Source organism: Eumetopias jubatus, unplaced genomic scaffold (assembly GCF_037043125.1).
Source record: "Eumetopias jubatus isolate StellerSeaLion01/CBP00866 unplaced genomic scaffold, mEumJub1_p1.0 scaffold_15, whole genome shotgun sequence".
Taxonomy (NCBI): domain Eukaryota; kingdom Metazoa; phylum Chordata; class Mammalia; order Carnivora; family Otariidae; genus Eumetopias; species Eumetopias jubatus.
Window position 1 is genome coordinate 76,014,022 of NW_028274821.1, and position 16,520 is coordinate 76,030,541.

At 46.4% G+C, this 16,520-nt stretch overlaps 1 protein-coding gene across 20 annotated transcripts in view; it reads right to left on the bottom strand.

Annotated features, from left to right (window-relative positions):
• Nucleotides 1-9,773, bottom strand: part of TNC (tenascin C) — a 63,660-nt gene extending 53,887 nt beyond the window's left edge. For 19 of the 20 annotated variants that reach the window (XM_088019202.1, XM_088019200.1, XM_088019201.1 and 16 more), the window contains exons 1-5: nucleotides 9,302-9,758; nucleotides 5,313-6,722; nucleotides 3,778-4,041; nucleotides 2,442-2,557; nucleotides 1,564-1,720 (exon numbers count right to left, since the gene is read on the bottom strand). In XM_088019202.1, coding sequence (XP_087875328.1) covers nucleotides 1,564-1,720; nucleotides 2,442-2,557; nucleotides 3,778-4,041; nucleotides 5,313-6,722; nucleotides 9,302-9,758 — 2,404 coding nt within the window. Of the gene's footprint in view, nucleotides 1-1,563; nucleotides 1,721-2,441; nucleotides 2,558-3,777; nucleotides 4,042-5,312; nucleotides 6,723-9,301 lie in introns of all 20 variants that reach the window. The other variant, XM_028107744.2, reaches the window with a different exon arrangement.
• Nucleotides 9,774-16,520: the final 6,747 nt, after the last annotated feature.

Below are 16,520 nucleotides of genomic sequence, written 5' to 3' on the forward strand. Positions count from 1 at the left end.
CTCAGGTCTGTTTGGGTCCAAAATCCATACTCTTGCTCCATTAAATGTGAAAGCCTCTCAAAAGCATCCAGGTACCAGAAATGGTTAGTAATACAGCCTGATAGAGACAGATACCAGTGGGAAGGAGCCAAAAATGCTTTCTCACCCAAACTTTAAGGTCCTTTAAACCTGGATAAAGTTCGGCTATCAGCAAAAGGAGTATGTAAATGTCTGCCTTTCAGTGTTGATATGTATATGATTAGGGAACTTTAGGTGTTGGGATGTTTGTCCTGCAAGAAGAATAAAGCAGCTAATCCCCAGAATTAGATTAAAAAGCAAGGGGTAGATAAATTTTATTTTGTAGTTTTGGTGTGCCTTCTCTATAGCAGGTAAGCATTTGCTGGATCTTTTCTATGCCTTTCTGGTGATCTAATGATTTTTCTCCTGTCGATACCTGCTCTCTACCTACCACAGAGGGATGGTGTCAGAATGATGGAAACACTTGCCTATAGGGGAGACAGTCTAAGAGTTGGCTCTGAGCTAGGCAAAATGTGCAAATATTTGAATGCAAGATGTTCTTTCTTGTCATTAGTCAACAGATTGAACTTTTCCAACAATCTCCTGCCAAAAAGAATCAATTCCTTAAACAGTTGGCACAGATGCTATCTTGAAGAAGATAAAGAGGTTTTCCCAAATGGCAATGCAAAATAATTTTATTTATTTATTTATTTATTGATGTTTAAAATTTTGCTTCTTGGTAGAACAACTCCAAATCCAGATTTTCTTTTTTCCCCCTCACCAAAGGATCCAGTAGGGCCAAATTCTACTCTACCCCAAGAAGTTCTGACATCTTTATTATTGAATGACATTTAATTTATGTTCCTTTTGGAGATACAGGATGAACATTCTACATAGACCAGTTCCTCATCAATGCTAGTGGTAAAGGGGGTGAAAGTTATAAAACTGGATCCTCGCTGATAATTGTGGCCCTGTGGAGGCCCAAGTGTTTACCATGTGATGTTTGTTAAACTGATTTCACTTCCCTGAGCCTCAGTTTTTACTCTTGAATAACAATAGTATTTTCCCAACCTCTTTCACAAGACTGGTGTATCAGATTAGATGATATGGTAGGTTATTTCTAATGGTCTCTCTTATTGATCTTCCTGTATCTGTGCCCCTTTGAGATGTTACTTTGAGGCGCCTTTCATCAAGGGCTGGATCTGTTTCCCCACCCCTTAAATCTGGACTGGCCTTGAGATGCGCTTTGACAGAGTGATACAGTGCTCAGCTGCCATGTGATCAGGCCCAGGTTAGCATACTGAGGCCACCTGAGGCCAGCCAGCCCCCAGCCCACACAGATGCATCAGCGAGCCCACTCAAAAACAGAATTGCCCAGCTGAGCCCAACCCCAAATCACCAATGTGCAGAACTATAGTTTTAAGCCACTAACTTTGGGGCTTGTTTTTTACGTAGCAAAATCTAGTTGATGCAGAAGCGACAGAAGAGGAAATATTTTCAAGCAGAGGCGCTATGGGGTACAGTCAGCTTTATCACAGGGGCCGTGCTGTTAAAGGTGATACTCACGGGTGGTGGTCACCCTCTTCAGGCCCGGGCCGCGGGTATTGTTTTTCACGATGTGCAGCGAGATCTCATATTCTTGCCCAGGAGCAAGGCCAGTCTGCCGGTATGTGGTCTCTGGCCTCCTCAGGCTTTTGGTGATCTCTCCCTCATCCTCTTTATTCTGAAAGACAGGAGCACCTTGGTAAGACCTAAAGGAGGTTCCAGCCTCTTCTTCTCTGTGGCTCGCTCCTTCTGCATCCACTCCTTCGCTAAGCTCTCCCTTGGCGGCAGATCAGCATGGCAGGTGCTGAGGACGCACAGAGGATCAGTACATTTCTTGAGTTGGCTTCTCCCTCTTGTAAACCTCTCTACTCACTCCTTGGACACTCAAGTCAAGTGCCAGAATGTGAGAGCCAAAGCAGTCTAGAGCCACAGATTCAATCCTTCCTTTGATAGACCAAGAAGTGAGCATCAGAGAGATTGGGTGCCTGTCCCATTGGCACCCAGCTAGTTAGTGACAGTGCCTGGGCTCGGACTCAGGAATATACTTCCCTGCCTCTTATGAGCTCTAAGGCCCAGATAGAAGGGATACTCCATCTCAGATATGCCTGGAGGCATCTGGAGACAGAGCTTGTTTGTTCTATTCTGAGTGGAGATTTGCCAGACTATGAGGAACAAGGCGACGGCTCAGCATCTATTTGAGCTCACAGCCCTAAGGGCTATGCTTACGGACTTATTAAAATCACTTAGAATATATATGCAAACATGTAGGGGCTAAGGATCCACAGCCGGGTTCCCCACCAGAAGCTACGGAAAGAAAGTTGATATAAAAGTCTGTAGAGCCCTCAGACCATCGTTCAGATCCTTGAGGTCAAATATGCCCACTCCTCTGTGCTCCTTACCATATTCCGGAAGATGATCTCCCATGTTTCAAAAGCGATGTCCAGAGGATCCCACTCCACTTCCACAGATGTCTCCTTGATGGACTTGAACTTTAGGCCTTCAGGTGCAGGCAAGTCTGTCAGGAAGAGCAGACGGAAGGATGGCTGCATGTTGCGGGGGGGCGGTGGACATAGTGGTGATTCCCCCTAAACCCCACTGGTGGGTGCCCCACCCCCGTCAGAGCTGGATTCTATTTCCGACTACTTGTGGGATGCTGTTTACTGCGAGGCAGTGTGACAATTAGCATTAGGACCCACCATATGATTAAATCCTGGCAATTTCATATGGTGAAGCCATATGAACCCAGGGTTTGGAATCAGATGGACCTTGGGCTCAAATCCAAGCTCCACATTACAAAAGTTTTGTGTGCATGGGCAAGTTGCACAAAGTGCCCCAAGCCTCAGCTTCTTCACTCGGGAGGAAGAGGTAAGTACGCCTGTTCCTAGGAATGTTTTGAGGACTGAGTGATACATTGCATGTCGGCCGCTGGGCACGGGTCCTGGAGCACAGCACATTTCAATACGTGGCAGCCAGGGGTGCCTGGGTGGCTCAGTCGGTTAAGAGGCTACCTTCGGCTCAGGTCATGATCCCAGGGTCCTGGGATTGGGCCCCGCATCGGGCTCCCTGCTCTGCAGAGAGTCTGCTTCTCTCTCTCCCTCTGCCTGCCACTCTGCCTATCTGTGCTCTCTATGTCTCTGTCAAATAAATAAATAAAATCTTTTTTAAAAAAATACATGGCAGCCAATGTTATATTTGCTGAGCAAAAATAAGGACCAATTTCTAGCCACAACTTGCTTTTTTAGGTATGAAGGGAATTATACTGTTGTTGGATTCCTAAAGGAATAACTTGAACCCTAATGTTTCTACTTTTTTTTTTTTTAATATGTGGACAATGAGCTCCATAGAAAGAAAGTAGTAGAATAGAATGAGCAAGAGCATAAACCTGCAACCAGACTTCCAGGGTTAAAATTCCATCTCCACAACTTATTAAGAGTCTGATTTGGGAGGAGCTGCTGACCATTTAGTCGCAGTTTTCTTATCTGTAAAATGGGTTAATAATTGTCCCTATCTCATAGGGTTATGGTGAGTTAAATGAATTACTAGATGAGGGGTTTCTTTTAAAAAAATTCAGTGGGCTTCACTGGATCCCAGGGTCTTAACTGGTGCAATGATGAAAGGACAGCTACGCAGCCATGGGGGCGAAGGTGAGGCGGTGACCCGTGGGGGCAGGTCATGCACTGGGCAAGCCGAGGGCAGTAGAGGCTGTGGGGGTGGGGATGGGTTCTGGGCACTCACACGTGGCCACCCTGGCGCTGACGGGGATGCTCTTCTTGTTTTCCAGGATGGCAAAGACACGGATAAAGTACTCCACACCAGGCTCCAGCTCCCGGATGGTGGTGGACGTCTGGTCCCCAGGCACGCGGAACTGCATTTCCAGGCCGTGCTCGTGGGTGGGTGTGTACATGACCAGGTACTCTGTGACCCGCATCTCGTTGTCCCAGGCCAGGTTTACGGTCTCTTCCGTCACTTCTGTCACGATGAGGTCTTTGGGAGGGGACACTGGCAGGAGAACGAAAGGACAGCTTGGGTCAGGTGGTGTCAGTAAGGTCCTCTGTAAATTCTCTCTCTAGGCTGTTTCCCTTCACCTGTCCCCCTGTTACCAGTCACAGAGCCCTAAAATCGGGCTTCCATTTCCTAAAATAAAAGACTCGTCAAGGACCTTCTGCTTTGATCCAACTTGAAAACCTCTGGTGACCGTCAGGCTAAAGTGCTGAGTCTGCAGCGTGGCTGTTAGGCTTCTTTGTGACCTGACCCCTCCGACTTCTCTACTTTCTGGACCTTAGTTCAGATTTGGGCCATTTGCATGGGCACAGGCAGCCTGAACTTGGCTCCCTGCTCTGAACTTGAGGTCATACATCGTTAGTGCTGGAAAGGTATCTGGGGCTCATTTGGTCCCATTCTTTCATTTTCTAGATGTGAGAGAGGCAGAGGGACTGGCCCAACTTTGCTTATCTCATCAAATTTGGGACTCACACCTCCTCCCTGCCAGCCTGGTGTTCTTTCCAACCAGGCTTCCCTGCCTTGGGCCCATTAAACACATTTATTTATTCATATCAATGATACCTTCAATTGGGGCAGAAATTCTCTATTACAACAGATACAGTCTGGGTGGATGAGAGGAGTACAAAGAAGACCCTCAGTGAACATGAGCATTATCATTCTTTGTTGTATTTTCACTCAATCCATGTTTATTGAGCACTTACCATATGCTGTGCCTCGTGCTGTCAGATTAGCGCTCCTTGAAGGAGCTCATAATCCCCGGGATCAAAGACAGTTACGAATAAATGAGTTAAGAGATGGGTCCACCTCGTATGTGATTAATTAGCATTTACTCTCTGAGTGTGCATGTAAAACTGTTTTATGTAATCTCACTGTCCATTCAATTGAGATGAATTTTTGCTTCCCTTCAAATGGAGATTTAGGTTATTTTTGGTTCCGCGTCAGTGGGGAGGAGATGAGAGGGCTCATATTTAGCAAAAAGGCTGTCTTCATTTCATCTACCTCACCACAGGTGTGTTACACTGGGTGTAGACCAGATGGGTAGACTCAAATAACAGCTCTAGAATGTACGAGCTAAGTGTTCTTGGGACAATTCTATGACCCCCACTGAGCCTCCGAGCCTTCCAATAGTTAGCCCTGTGACAGCTGAATAACCAAGGGCCCCTGCTAAGGTGTGTGTGTGCGCCGTGCGCGGGCGCAGGTGTAATACGACACCTAGCTCTCCAACCCGCACCAGGGCCTGCTCCTGAGCCAATGGTCAGTGGACTCACCCTCCGAGCAGTCGTCCCCGGCGTGGCCCTCGCTGCAGATGCAGCGGCCCTCCACGCACTGGCCCCAGCCACTGCAGTCGTTGAGGCAGGAGCGCCGCCCGCAGTCGGGGCCCGCGAAGCCCTCCTGGCAGATGCACTGCCCGTCCTCGCAGCGGCCCCGGCCGTGACAGTTGCTGGGACATCTCCGCTCCTTGCACGCGGCGCCCATGAAGCCCTCGTGGCACACGCACTGCCCGTTCACACAGCGGCCTTGACCATGGCAGTCGCCGGGGCACGCGAGTTCCGCGCAGTCGGGGCCGGTGAAGCCGTGCTCACACTCGCACCGGCCGCCCACGCAGCGGCCGCGGCTGCTGCAGTCCCCGGGGCAGCGCAGGTCTCGGCAGTCCTCCCCGGTGTAGCCGTCGTCACAGACGCACATGCCGTTCACGCAGCGGCCGTGCTGGTGGCAGTCGCTGGGGCAGCTCATGTCACTGCAGTCGTAGCCCTGGAAGCCCGGCTCGCACTCGCACTTGCCCTGGATGCAGCGGCCCCGGCTGTGACAGTCGTTGGGGCACCGCAGCTGGCCGCAGTCCTCTCCGGTGCGGCCCCCGTCGCACACGCACTGCCCGTTGACACAGCGGCCGTGGCCGCTGCAGCCGTTGGGACACTGGAGCTCGCCGCAGTCGGCTCCCGCGAAGCCGGCGTCGCACTCACACCGCCCGTCCACGCAGCGGCCGTGCTGGTGGCAGTCGGCGGGACACCTCTTCTCGCTGCAGTCGGGCCCAGCGAAGGCCGGCTCGCACACGCACTGGCCCTGCTGACAGCGGCCGTGGCCGGAGCAGGCGTTCGGGCAGCTGAGCTCGCCGCAGTCTTCGCCCGTGAAGCCCTGCTCGCAGTAGCAGGTGCCGTTGACGCAGCGGCCGCGGTCGAAGCAGTCGTTGGGGCAGATGAGCTCGCCACAGTCGTCGCCCGTGAAGCCTGCATCGCACACACACTCGTTCTCCACGCACCGCCCGCGGCCGTGGCAGTTGTTGAGGCACAGCGGCTCGGCGCAGTCCTCGCCCGCGAAGCCGTCCTGGCACACGCAGCGGCCGTCCACACACCTACCGTGCTCCTCGCTGCAAGCCGCCGGGCACACCTCCCGGCTGCAGTCGGCCCCCGTGTAGCCTTCGAAACACACACAGACCCCGCTCACGCACTTGCCCTGGTCGTTGCAGTCGCCGGGGCAGGCCAGCTGGCCGCAGCCCTCTCCCGTGAAGCCCTCGTCGCAGACACACTGCCCATCCAGGCACTGGCCTCGCAGGTGACAGTTGCCAGGACATTCGGGCTCCGAGCAGTTGGGGCCTTTCCAGCCGGGTTCGCACACACAGCCGCATCCTTCCGCGCTGAAGTTCCCACGACCGCTGCAGAAGGGCCTGGTGTCCAGGCGGCCTGCAACGAGAGCGCAGAGGCTGACCCCTGAGCCTAAGCTGCTGCTTTCTCTGTTACCACCCGCCCGACCCAGATTCCAATGCAACCGAAGATGGTGGCACCCTCAGCTCCCATCTGACTTGAAAACTAGTGGCTTCATGTGTGAAATCAGAGGGAACTGACACCCCATTAGAGTAGGTGCAAATTCTTAACCTGTCCTCTCAAATGTACAGAGTGTGTACTTATGTGTGTAGCTGTGTGTGTGTGTGTGTGTGTGTGTGTGTGTGTTTTCCACCGCCCCTCCACCCCCCTCCCGGGAGAGGATCCATAGTTTTTATCGAATTTTAAGTATTCCCATGACCCTGGTGATTACAAATCATTGCCTTGTGGAATGTATTATGCTGGGCTACGTAATTTCTCCTGTACCTTGCCAAGGTCAGGCACATAAGAGAATAATTGTTTCACACAAGAAATATTTGTTGAACTGAACTCATTCTTATTCTGGCTTAGTAGCCGTGCTGCATTTGGAAAGGGAGTTAGATGCTTTGGAGATCAGTTTCTTCATTGGTCAGGTGGGACCAATCACCTACTTCCCTGGGGTGTATCAGGGCTAAGTGAGGACATTACAGACCTACTGTTGTTCTCATTGTGACCTTCTCTTGCAGTTTTTTGGGTTGACTCAAGTCGGTATGTGGGTTTACGTGACCAAACTTTCTAATTTTCCATTACTGAAATGAGGCAGCATAGGAATGGCTTTCTAATTCTGTCGGTACAGCTTATAATGTGGCTCTACCCCCACAACGCTCATGTGCGTCTAGCTTTTTCCCTCCCCATCCTGAAGGCTGCAGGGGTGGGTGAATCTGAGGAAGACATGGTCAGGGCTGACATGACTCCATCTCTTTGAAGTCTACATCGTGTGTTGGCTCAGCTTGCAAGAGTGACTGGTGTAGTCTCCATGGAGCCAAGGAGAAGAAAGAAAGCTTGCTCCATTTTCTCTGCACCCAAATACAGTTGTATTACTATGTTTTATCTCCTTCCTAACAGCAGGGAAGAAGGCAATTAAAACAAATAGTCTGAAAGGTGAGAATCATACGTTTTCATGTAGGGTAGCCACTAGACACGTGTGGCTACTAAACAATTGGATCGTGGTTACTCTGAATTGAGATTTGCTATAAATGTCAAATACATACAGGATTTCAAAGACTTGTTTAAAGAAAGGAATATAAAATATCCATTAATAAGTTTTGTGTTGATCCCATGGTGAAAAGTGGATAATTTGGTTACACTAAGTTAAATAAAATAGTTGATTAAAACTATTTTCACCTGTTCCTTTTTCATTTCTTTAATGTGACTATTGGAAGTGTTAAGAATATATATCTGGCTCATGTTATATTTCTCCTGGACAGCACTGCATTAAACAATTATTTCAACCCATTCTTTAGCATTAATCCTATTGTGTAACTCCCATCTGCATTTTGCCAGGAAGTTGATGGAAATGGAAGATAAAGTAATTTGTGCCTAAAGAAAACATTTTCTCCCCCCTTGTACACCTAGAGCATGTCCTATAGTCCTCTCCACTTACAGTGATTAGGTCTACTCTTGAAATAACTTATCAAAGTGCTTTCTGGTCATTTTGTCAGGGTGGCAGAAATAAAGATGTTCAGCTCTGATTTGAAGCTAGCCCTGTCAAGTGTAGGCAGTGAAGATGAAGACAATTCTAAAGTGGCAAAATCCCTGAGAAAAAGATGCACAGGATACAGGTTATCATGGGGGTGGGGGTGGGGGTGGGTGGGTGGGGGTAGGGAGCGTGAGCTCTGGAGACCACAGGCCCACTCAGAGATCCTTTCTCTTATTACTCTTGGTGTCTTTTTGTGCCAATTGGTTAACTTCTTTGAGTCTCAGCTGTTAGATCTGTAGAATGGGAGTATTAAACCTTATCTCAAAGGGTTGTTGGAAGGGTTCAATCAGGTAATGAACTATACAGTGCCTGATGCATGAAAGAGGGCTCAATGTATATTGTGATGATGGTTGTTGCTGTCATAAGCTGGAACATTTTTTCCAGTTCCCAGACTTTGTACTACCACAGGCAGCACTGCGTCTTTGTGAGAACACCAGGGTGTGAGATACTGTGGTTCAAGTCCTAACTCGATCACTTGTGGCAGGACCGTGAGGAATCCCACCCTCCTTCTGGGCCTTAGTTTTCCTGCCTGGACAGTGATGTGATGAGGCCATATTAGCACCTTTCAGAGAGTGATCTTGGGTCAGGAATTTCATGATCTGGTTCATAGGTTTTGGGGTAGAGAATGTGTAGATCTCATGGTCAAATAAATGTTAGAAACTGGTCATTAAGGTGAAACAAGGTTTTTCCAAGCAAGACTTCTCGGAGGTCTAAAACTCCTCTGAGAAACATTTGTCACCATGACTCTCCAAGAGCAGAACAGAGATGGTTTACATTCTGCACATTTATTTGACCATAAAATCTCTTCTCAAATGAACACTTTGTGAGGCCAGTTCCCCAGGGAACCTGCTTTGGAAACAAAGTGACGGATCTGGCCGGGCTCATCATTTCTCCCATCTGGACAGTGAGGGGCTGGGCGTACCTTCGGCGGGCTGGAGACAACAGCCGGCTCCTGTGGTGCACTGCTCCCGCAGGGAAGACACCAGATTCTCCAGATCCTCCAGTCTGCTCAGAAGCTCCTTGACGTCAGGAGCTGCAGCGCAACCACAGGCCCGGCGGGGGATGTTGATGCGGTGTGTGAAGACGATCTGGTTTTCCCCGTCGCCCGTGTGCTCCTGGAAGCTCTCGCTGGGCTCTGATGGCGGCGCCAGGTCCTTCTCCCCACTGGCTGATTCCAGATCCACGGAGCACTGGGACCCGATGGGCAGCTTGATGTTGTAGATGTGGTTAAACACCACCGGCTGCTGGTCCTCCGGCAGAGTGACATTGACCCCGCTCTGTCGCTTGTGCCGGATGACTTTCTTGAGGACCCCACCTTCGGTAGTGAGGGTGAGCGAGGCTAGGAGGATGCCCGCCAACAGCCGGGTCACGGCCTCCATGGCGGAGGTGGGTCTGGCTGGGGCGTTTCTGCGCTCTCACTCCTAGGGTGTCTCGGTCTCAGGCAGGAGTGCAGATGTGGAAGCACAGAGGAGAATCCAGATGAGTGTGATCCTGATATTCCTGAAGGAATTCTCTTCTGCAAGGAAAGGAGGGAAAGCAAGCTTGTCAGTATCCACTGCTAATCGACTCTATTGAGTATTGTCATTCCAAGTGAATTTTGATGTTCTATCTCCTGCGTCTGAAGCTCTCCTGATACTCCTTCAGTATTCACTGTAGTGTTGATACCAACTAGTCTCTCAAAGAATATTGCCATCTTGAAGGAATGATTTCACTTACTTTTCAACTTCTGGAAATACAGGGAGATGGCAGGGAATAGAGAAACGGGCAAAACTTTGGAACAGTATAGACCAGACCTGGATTTGGATCTCAGCTCTAACTCTGTGCCTTTGGGTAAGTCATGTAACTCTTCTTTGTCCTATTTCTCTTTCTGTATAGTGAATGGCTAATGTTGGGGTTAAAATAATGATATAAGTAAAAACATAAGTAGAAATCTTTCATAGATTTATGAATCCCTTCAATATTTACTCCAGCCCACTGAGTGAGTCATTGTAATGTTATGAGACCCCAGTCGCAGTAGATGTGTTCAGTAACTCCTGCCTCTTATTATTGGTCCTCCAGTCCATATTTAGCAGCATCTGCTGGTTTCCCTCCCCTCCTGGAGGCAGAGGTTCAAATGACGAATGTGCTAGAAGGCAAGGTGAGCTTTAATTCCAGCCCAGCTTCTTAACTGTTGTGTGGCCATTGGAACAATACTCTACCTCTTTGAGACCCAGTTTCTTTTCTCCTTGATTTATTTCTAAAACCTTAAAAAGTCAAGTTTTTTGGAGAATCTGACAATGTTTCTAAACCCCAGTTGTCCAAACTATGATCGAGGGCAGGGGATGGCTCAGAAAGAATGTCCGTGAGCCTCTGAGGTCTTCTCCAATCTACAAGTACTTACACTATTCTCACTGGGCGTTAGAGACTAAATCCTGTCTTCTCTTCCCCCGAATTCATATATTGAAGCCCTAACCTCCCATGGGACTATATTTGGTGATAGGGCCTTTAGAGAGGTAATTAAGTTTAAATGAGGTCATAAGAGTGGGTCCCAAATCTGTTTGTGCTAGTGTCCTTAGAAGAAGAGGATCACCATGTGACAGAACTCTCCCTCTCCTTCTTTCTCTGCTCCTGCACAGAGGAGAGGTCATGTGAGGACACAGTGAGAAGGCAGCTGTCTGCAAGCTAAGGAGAGAGGCCTCATAAGAACTGAATTTTCCAGCACCTTGAGTTGGAATTCTACCCTGTAGAACATGTAAGAAAATAAGTTTTTGTTGTTTAAGCCAAAATAACAGTCTGTGATATGTTTCTATAATAGCCTGAACAGACTAATATATTGAGTTTTCCACAATAATCAGAGCTCTGTGGAGATAGAAATAAACATAAGACTAAGTGCCTACCCTCAGAGGCCTTAACAATAGAATTATAAATAAAATGGAATCACACATTTAATAATGAAGGGATAAAGCAGGAAGGAAGGCAAATTACTGATTTTGTGGTATGGAATTTGAAAAAAATGAAAAGGATTGTCAAAGAGTGGTAGTTGGAAAGGACAGAATTTAAGCTGAGCCTTAAAGAGTGAAAGGATTAGATACCAACAGTATATGGAGGAGATTATGCTATTGTGAGGCAGTTCTTACTTGGTTAAATTGTCTTAGTCATCTCTCTTATGACTATTTATCAGTATGGACAATCAAGGTAGCAAGAGGCAAGGGCTGTTGTCGAAGGTGGTTGACAAATTTTTTGAGTAGATAGGAAGACATGGCTAAACCTTAGATGATTATAATATTGACCTAAATATGCTCTGGATGCATGTGGCAATGATATATACAGGGAATGAAGTCATTCATACCACTCTTTAGTTAGAAAATACACCAGAATATAGTTCAAGAAAATAGTTGAGAGGTATTCGGTTTTTAATCAGTCACTTTGCAAATTGGCGTTTTTCTATGCCCATGCTATTCTTATACTTGCTCCTTCAGAGTTAGCTACGTATGTCAATTAGATTCAGTATTTGGAATACTTATCCTATAGAGGTGCTCTTTTTTTTTTTTCCAGAAAGATTTTAGCCCAACGATCAAATGCATCAACATGATCCCACGTGATTGCCTCCTGCATGAGAACAGAAAGTCGTTGCGAAATCTGGAGAGGGATTATGGCAGAAATGAGAAACATTTCTGTAGGACTGAGCACGGGTCTGGGGACCTAGAAAGCACTGGCTATGCATTTAATCAAGAACCTCCTACCCACACATCCCCACCACATCCTAATTATATTCATACTTGATATTTTACCAACTCTCCATGCAACAGCTACCTAGGGCATCTACTCCCTGGTTAGGCAAAAACAAACAAAACCCCAAAACAACAGCAACAACAAAAAAAGGAAACAAACACTTCTTTTGAGTATGCTTTCTTATTCAAATTAGTTTCCTAAATAAGAATGTGTGAATCTGCAATGTAGGCCAGCGCATTGAATAAAAATGATTATGAAGAAGAGAAACTTGGTAAGTTCTTTTCTTTTAAACCAGCACAGCCCATCTTATTTGTTTACTGGGCAAATATTCATTAATTGCACACTCTATTGCGATCACTTTAACTCTCTTTGCCTTCCACAAAGTCCTTCCTTCCACCCTCTTTCCATCAATTCTTAGCTTTTTCTTTTCTTTCTTTCTTTTTTATGAGGAAGGGCCATGGGCCAAGCTTGAAATGCTTTGGGACTTTTATCCAACACTTTTTTGTGTGTTGCTAAATGACTTAAATTTCCATCTAAAAGGCCATTAGAGTTGCTGGTTGAGATGCTGAGGCAATGAGTCTAGGGTAATAATGACCAGAGTATGGGTTGAGTGAGGATTTTGCATTGCCGTATATAAGAGACTTACATTGGCACAGCCAAATGCTGCATTGTTTGGTGGCAGGAAATGTGATTCTTGAGGGTGGTGTATTTCCCATTGGCTCATGGTGGTCGGAGGGCAGGTGGGTATTTTTTGTACTTTGGAAAAGACCCATTACATCTTCAGTGTGGAGGAAAGTGCCCAGGCTTTAGAATTAGACATACCTGGGTTCAATGCCTTTGACAAGTGACTTATCTTGTCTAACCATGACCTTGTTTGTAAAATGTGAGTCAAAGTCTTTCCAAAGGGAATTGTGGATTAGAAATCATTATAGAAAGCACCCAGCACAGTGACAGGCCCATAGCAGGCACACATTAAAAAGCAGCTGCTATTTTGTTGCACTCCTAACAACAAAAGATAGCCATGAGTCCAGGCAGATAGCTTCCCTTTGCTTAAGCTTGAGCTTGACCTCTGCATTGAATCCTGTCTTTAACTCTGTAGCAACCTGGGTCTACATGAAAGGGGCACTGTAGAAATTACTGATGGGGGAGGAGGTAAACCTTATGAAGATAAATTTTCTAGAACTGGAAATATTCATGCCAGAGAGGAAAAAGATAGGAAGCAAATAATAACCTTTAAAAATGTATTCTCATGCAGACAACTGGCTGGTTAATGTCTCCCTTGAGGATAGACCTAAGGATAATTATTTTAGATTGTAGTTTGTGATAATTTAGGTAAAACATGAAGGGTCATGTTCTGACAGTAGGGCTTTTAAAATTTCAGAATGAATGACTTATTCTATAGAGACTTCTTAAAAAGCACAAGCAGATTCTTATCTTTATAGGAAGTGATCAGGCAATAGAAGGTCTGGAAACTATCTTGTAGGAGGAATGAGTGTGGACCGTGTGTGTTTATCCTGTAGCTGAAAAAGCCAGGGTTGAGAGGGTTAGGATGACCACGTATAAATCCTAGGGAAGTGGGAGCTGGCTAGTCCCTTGTGTCCTCAAAGGACAGAACAAGGGCTGACGCATGTTTATGTTGGGGGTGGGGAGGAGGGTTGGTTAAGAAGGCAAATTTCAGCACAGGAGGAGAAATATTTTTCTACCTGGAACTCTCCAACATAAAGGGCTTCTTTGGGAATATAGCACGGTCCAAGGCACTGGAATGTAGACTAGTGTTGAAGAACACAGCTTCTGTAGACACCCTGTGTTGGGTTTGAGTCACTGTTCAACTTCCTCTTTCTTGGGTAAAATATTATCTACCATCCTAAACCAGAGTCACGTCATCATTAAAATGTGATGCAGGGGTTCTCAGAAAATTGTTGTGAAAAGTACATGAGATAATGTGGGTCGTAGGGACGGCACAGACTTAGCAGAAGGAGCTCATCAAAGGGAAGCTTTTGTAGTGATAAGTATGGCCTTCAATTAGTATTTTTTTCTAGAATTTTCTTTCTCCCAACTCTTGAAATCTACCGTGGCATATACAGATCTGCTTTTTAAGCAAGGATGAAAGTTCTGCAGTGAAGTAGAGCGTTCTTTTTCAGAGTTCCCAGACAAATATGCTTTGGAAGATATGGATGTAGATTTAGATCCAGGTCTGCCTATGTTTTATGATAAGATTAAAGGATCTAGTTGAGTACCAGGGTTTGTAAAAGAGAAGAGCAGGAAGAGACACAGCCTTTGTATTGGCTCAACACATAGATTGCTGGGGTTACACGTTTAGGACAAAAGGGCTGTTTCCAAGCTTTGCATGTTGCCCTGCTCTTTATCCTGTCTCAGCATGTATTCTGGGTGCAGAAAAGTAGTGCAGAGCAGACTTTGCTTTGTATCTTTATCAAAAGCAATTTTTAGGTCCAAGTGAACTGCTGTGCGGTGTTTTTTTGTTTGTTTGTTTGTTTGTTTTTTGGTGAGCCTCTTTAGGTCCCTCCATTCCTGTTAGTTTTTCAAAACAAAATTAACCTGGAGAGAAAAAAAAATACCGTAAACATTTCCCCATGAGGTAGAAGGCTGAAGAAGAGGTAGAAAACTTTGAATTCATGGTCTAGAGCTGCAGTGTCCAATATGGCAGCCACTAGTCACAAGTGGTTGCTAAAATGAAAATGAATTAAAATTGAAAACAATGAAAATTTCCATCCTCAGTTGTACTATTCAGAGTTCAAGTGTTTTATAGTGGCATGAGGCTAATGACTATAGTATCAGTGCAGCTAAAGGACAGTTCCACTGTTGCAGGAAGTTCTGTTGAGCAGGACTGGTTTAGAGGAGTGCTTAGTGATATTAAATCCATGGTACAGACGAGGAAACTGAAGCTCAGAGAGGTCAAAGAGAGTCCGTTTGATGTTGCTAAGTGTCCTGTCTCATGAAAATGAGGTGAGTACCTCAGGTACCTATGGCAGGGGACTAGTGTAAGATGATGTTATGTGGTAACTCAGCGAAACATAAGCAAATATGTGCGTGCAGGATACTTACTGTTACGTTTTTGGACCTTACATGTTCAAACATATCCAGGTACAAGAGAGAAATTATCTTTACGGCTATTGTCCTCCTCAACTCTGAAGGGACATCCACCTTGCCCCAGGCCAGCAGATTTCCCCCCCTGCGCCCCATCCTACCCTTGGGATAGGAAACGTTTTCTTCCCTTTCTTTCTTTCTTTTTCTTTTTCTTTCTTTCTCTTTCCTTTCTTTTCTTTCTTTTCCTTCCTTCCTTTTGTTTTTCTCCCTTTCTTTTTCCCTTCCTTCCTTCCTTCTTTCCTTCCTTCCTTCTTTTCCCTCTTTCTCTCTTTTTCTTTCTTTCTTTCTTTTTCATTCTTCATACTTTAGAGCCCCAAATTCTCCATGAGTTTCTTCTCCTCAAATCAAACCAAAGATAAGCTACTTCAGGGACCACTCTGGCCATGCCTAACATCTTGTCCTGTGACCCATACACTACTTTTCTCCAGAGTTTTTGAGAGGACTCAGTCTCTTCCCTTCAGCAGTATAAACTATTCTGTTGATGAAGCAGCTGGGTGTGAGAGAAAGAGCCTGATCATTGGAAAGAAATAGACCTATGTTAGAATCCAGCTTTTCCACTTAGTAGCTGCTTTTTATGGCCATTCATTCACCCCCTGAGTCTCACTTGCCTGGATCCCCTACATGGCTATACTAACCTCTATTTCATGGTGTTTCGGGAGAATGGAATGAAGTGAGGTATCTGTTAAGCTACTAGCATAGTGTCTGGCATACAGTAGGTGCTTTATATATGGTGGCTAATATTAATATAGAAGCAATAATAGCACTGGTCAAATAGAGAATGGATCAGAAAGAAAACTTTGCATCTAGAAGGGATGGGAGAATCAGGGAGATACATCATGATTATAACAACAATATAACAGATAACAACAGAGACTGGTCAACCTAAGTCTATGCCATGTTTAAAGTGGAGGGAGGCTGCATTCTTCTCGGGGGGGGGGGGGGCGCTTAGGAAAAACACATTGAAAGAGGTACCCTCTGAGATGGACCTGAAGGATAGGTGGCAGTTTTGAGAAGTGGATGGATACAACTGAAGTAAGTGGGCAGAATTCGAAGCCTGTGGAAGACTAGAAAGGGAGCGGAGAAAAGGCAAGGGACTTGGGAGTGCAGGGTTGATAAGGAGAATAAAGAAGATGGCACATGCATCCCTTTGCAGCTCCCTGCTAGAGGCAGAGGTGGGGGTCACGTGGATGGAATACTGAAGGTTAGTTCTCCTGGGGTGTCAAAGGCATGCAGGGGAGCAGAAAGGAGTGAGCACACAGAGTTGGTAGAACCATGGTAAGGGATAGGAGGGGGACATGCAAGGTCAACTTGAAGAGCCAGCCCTG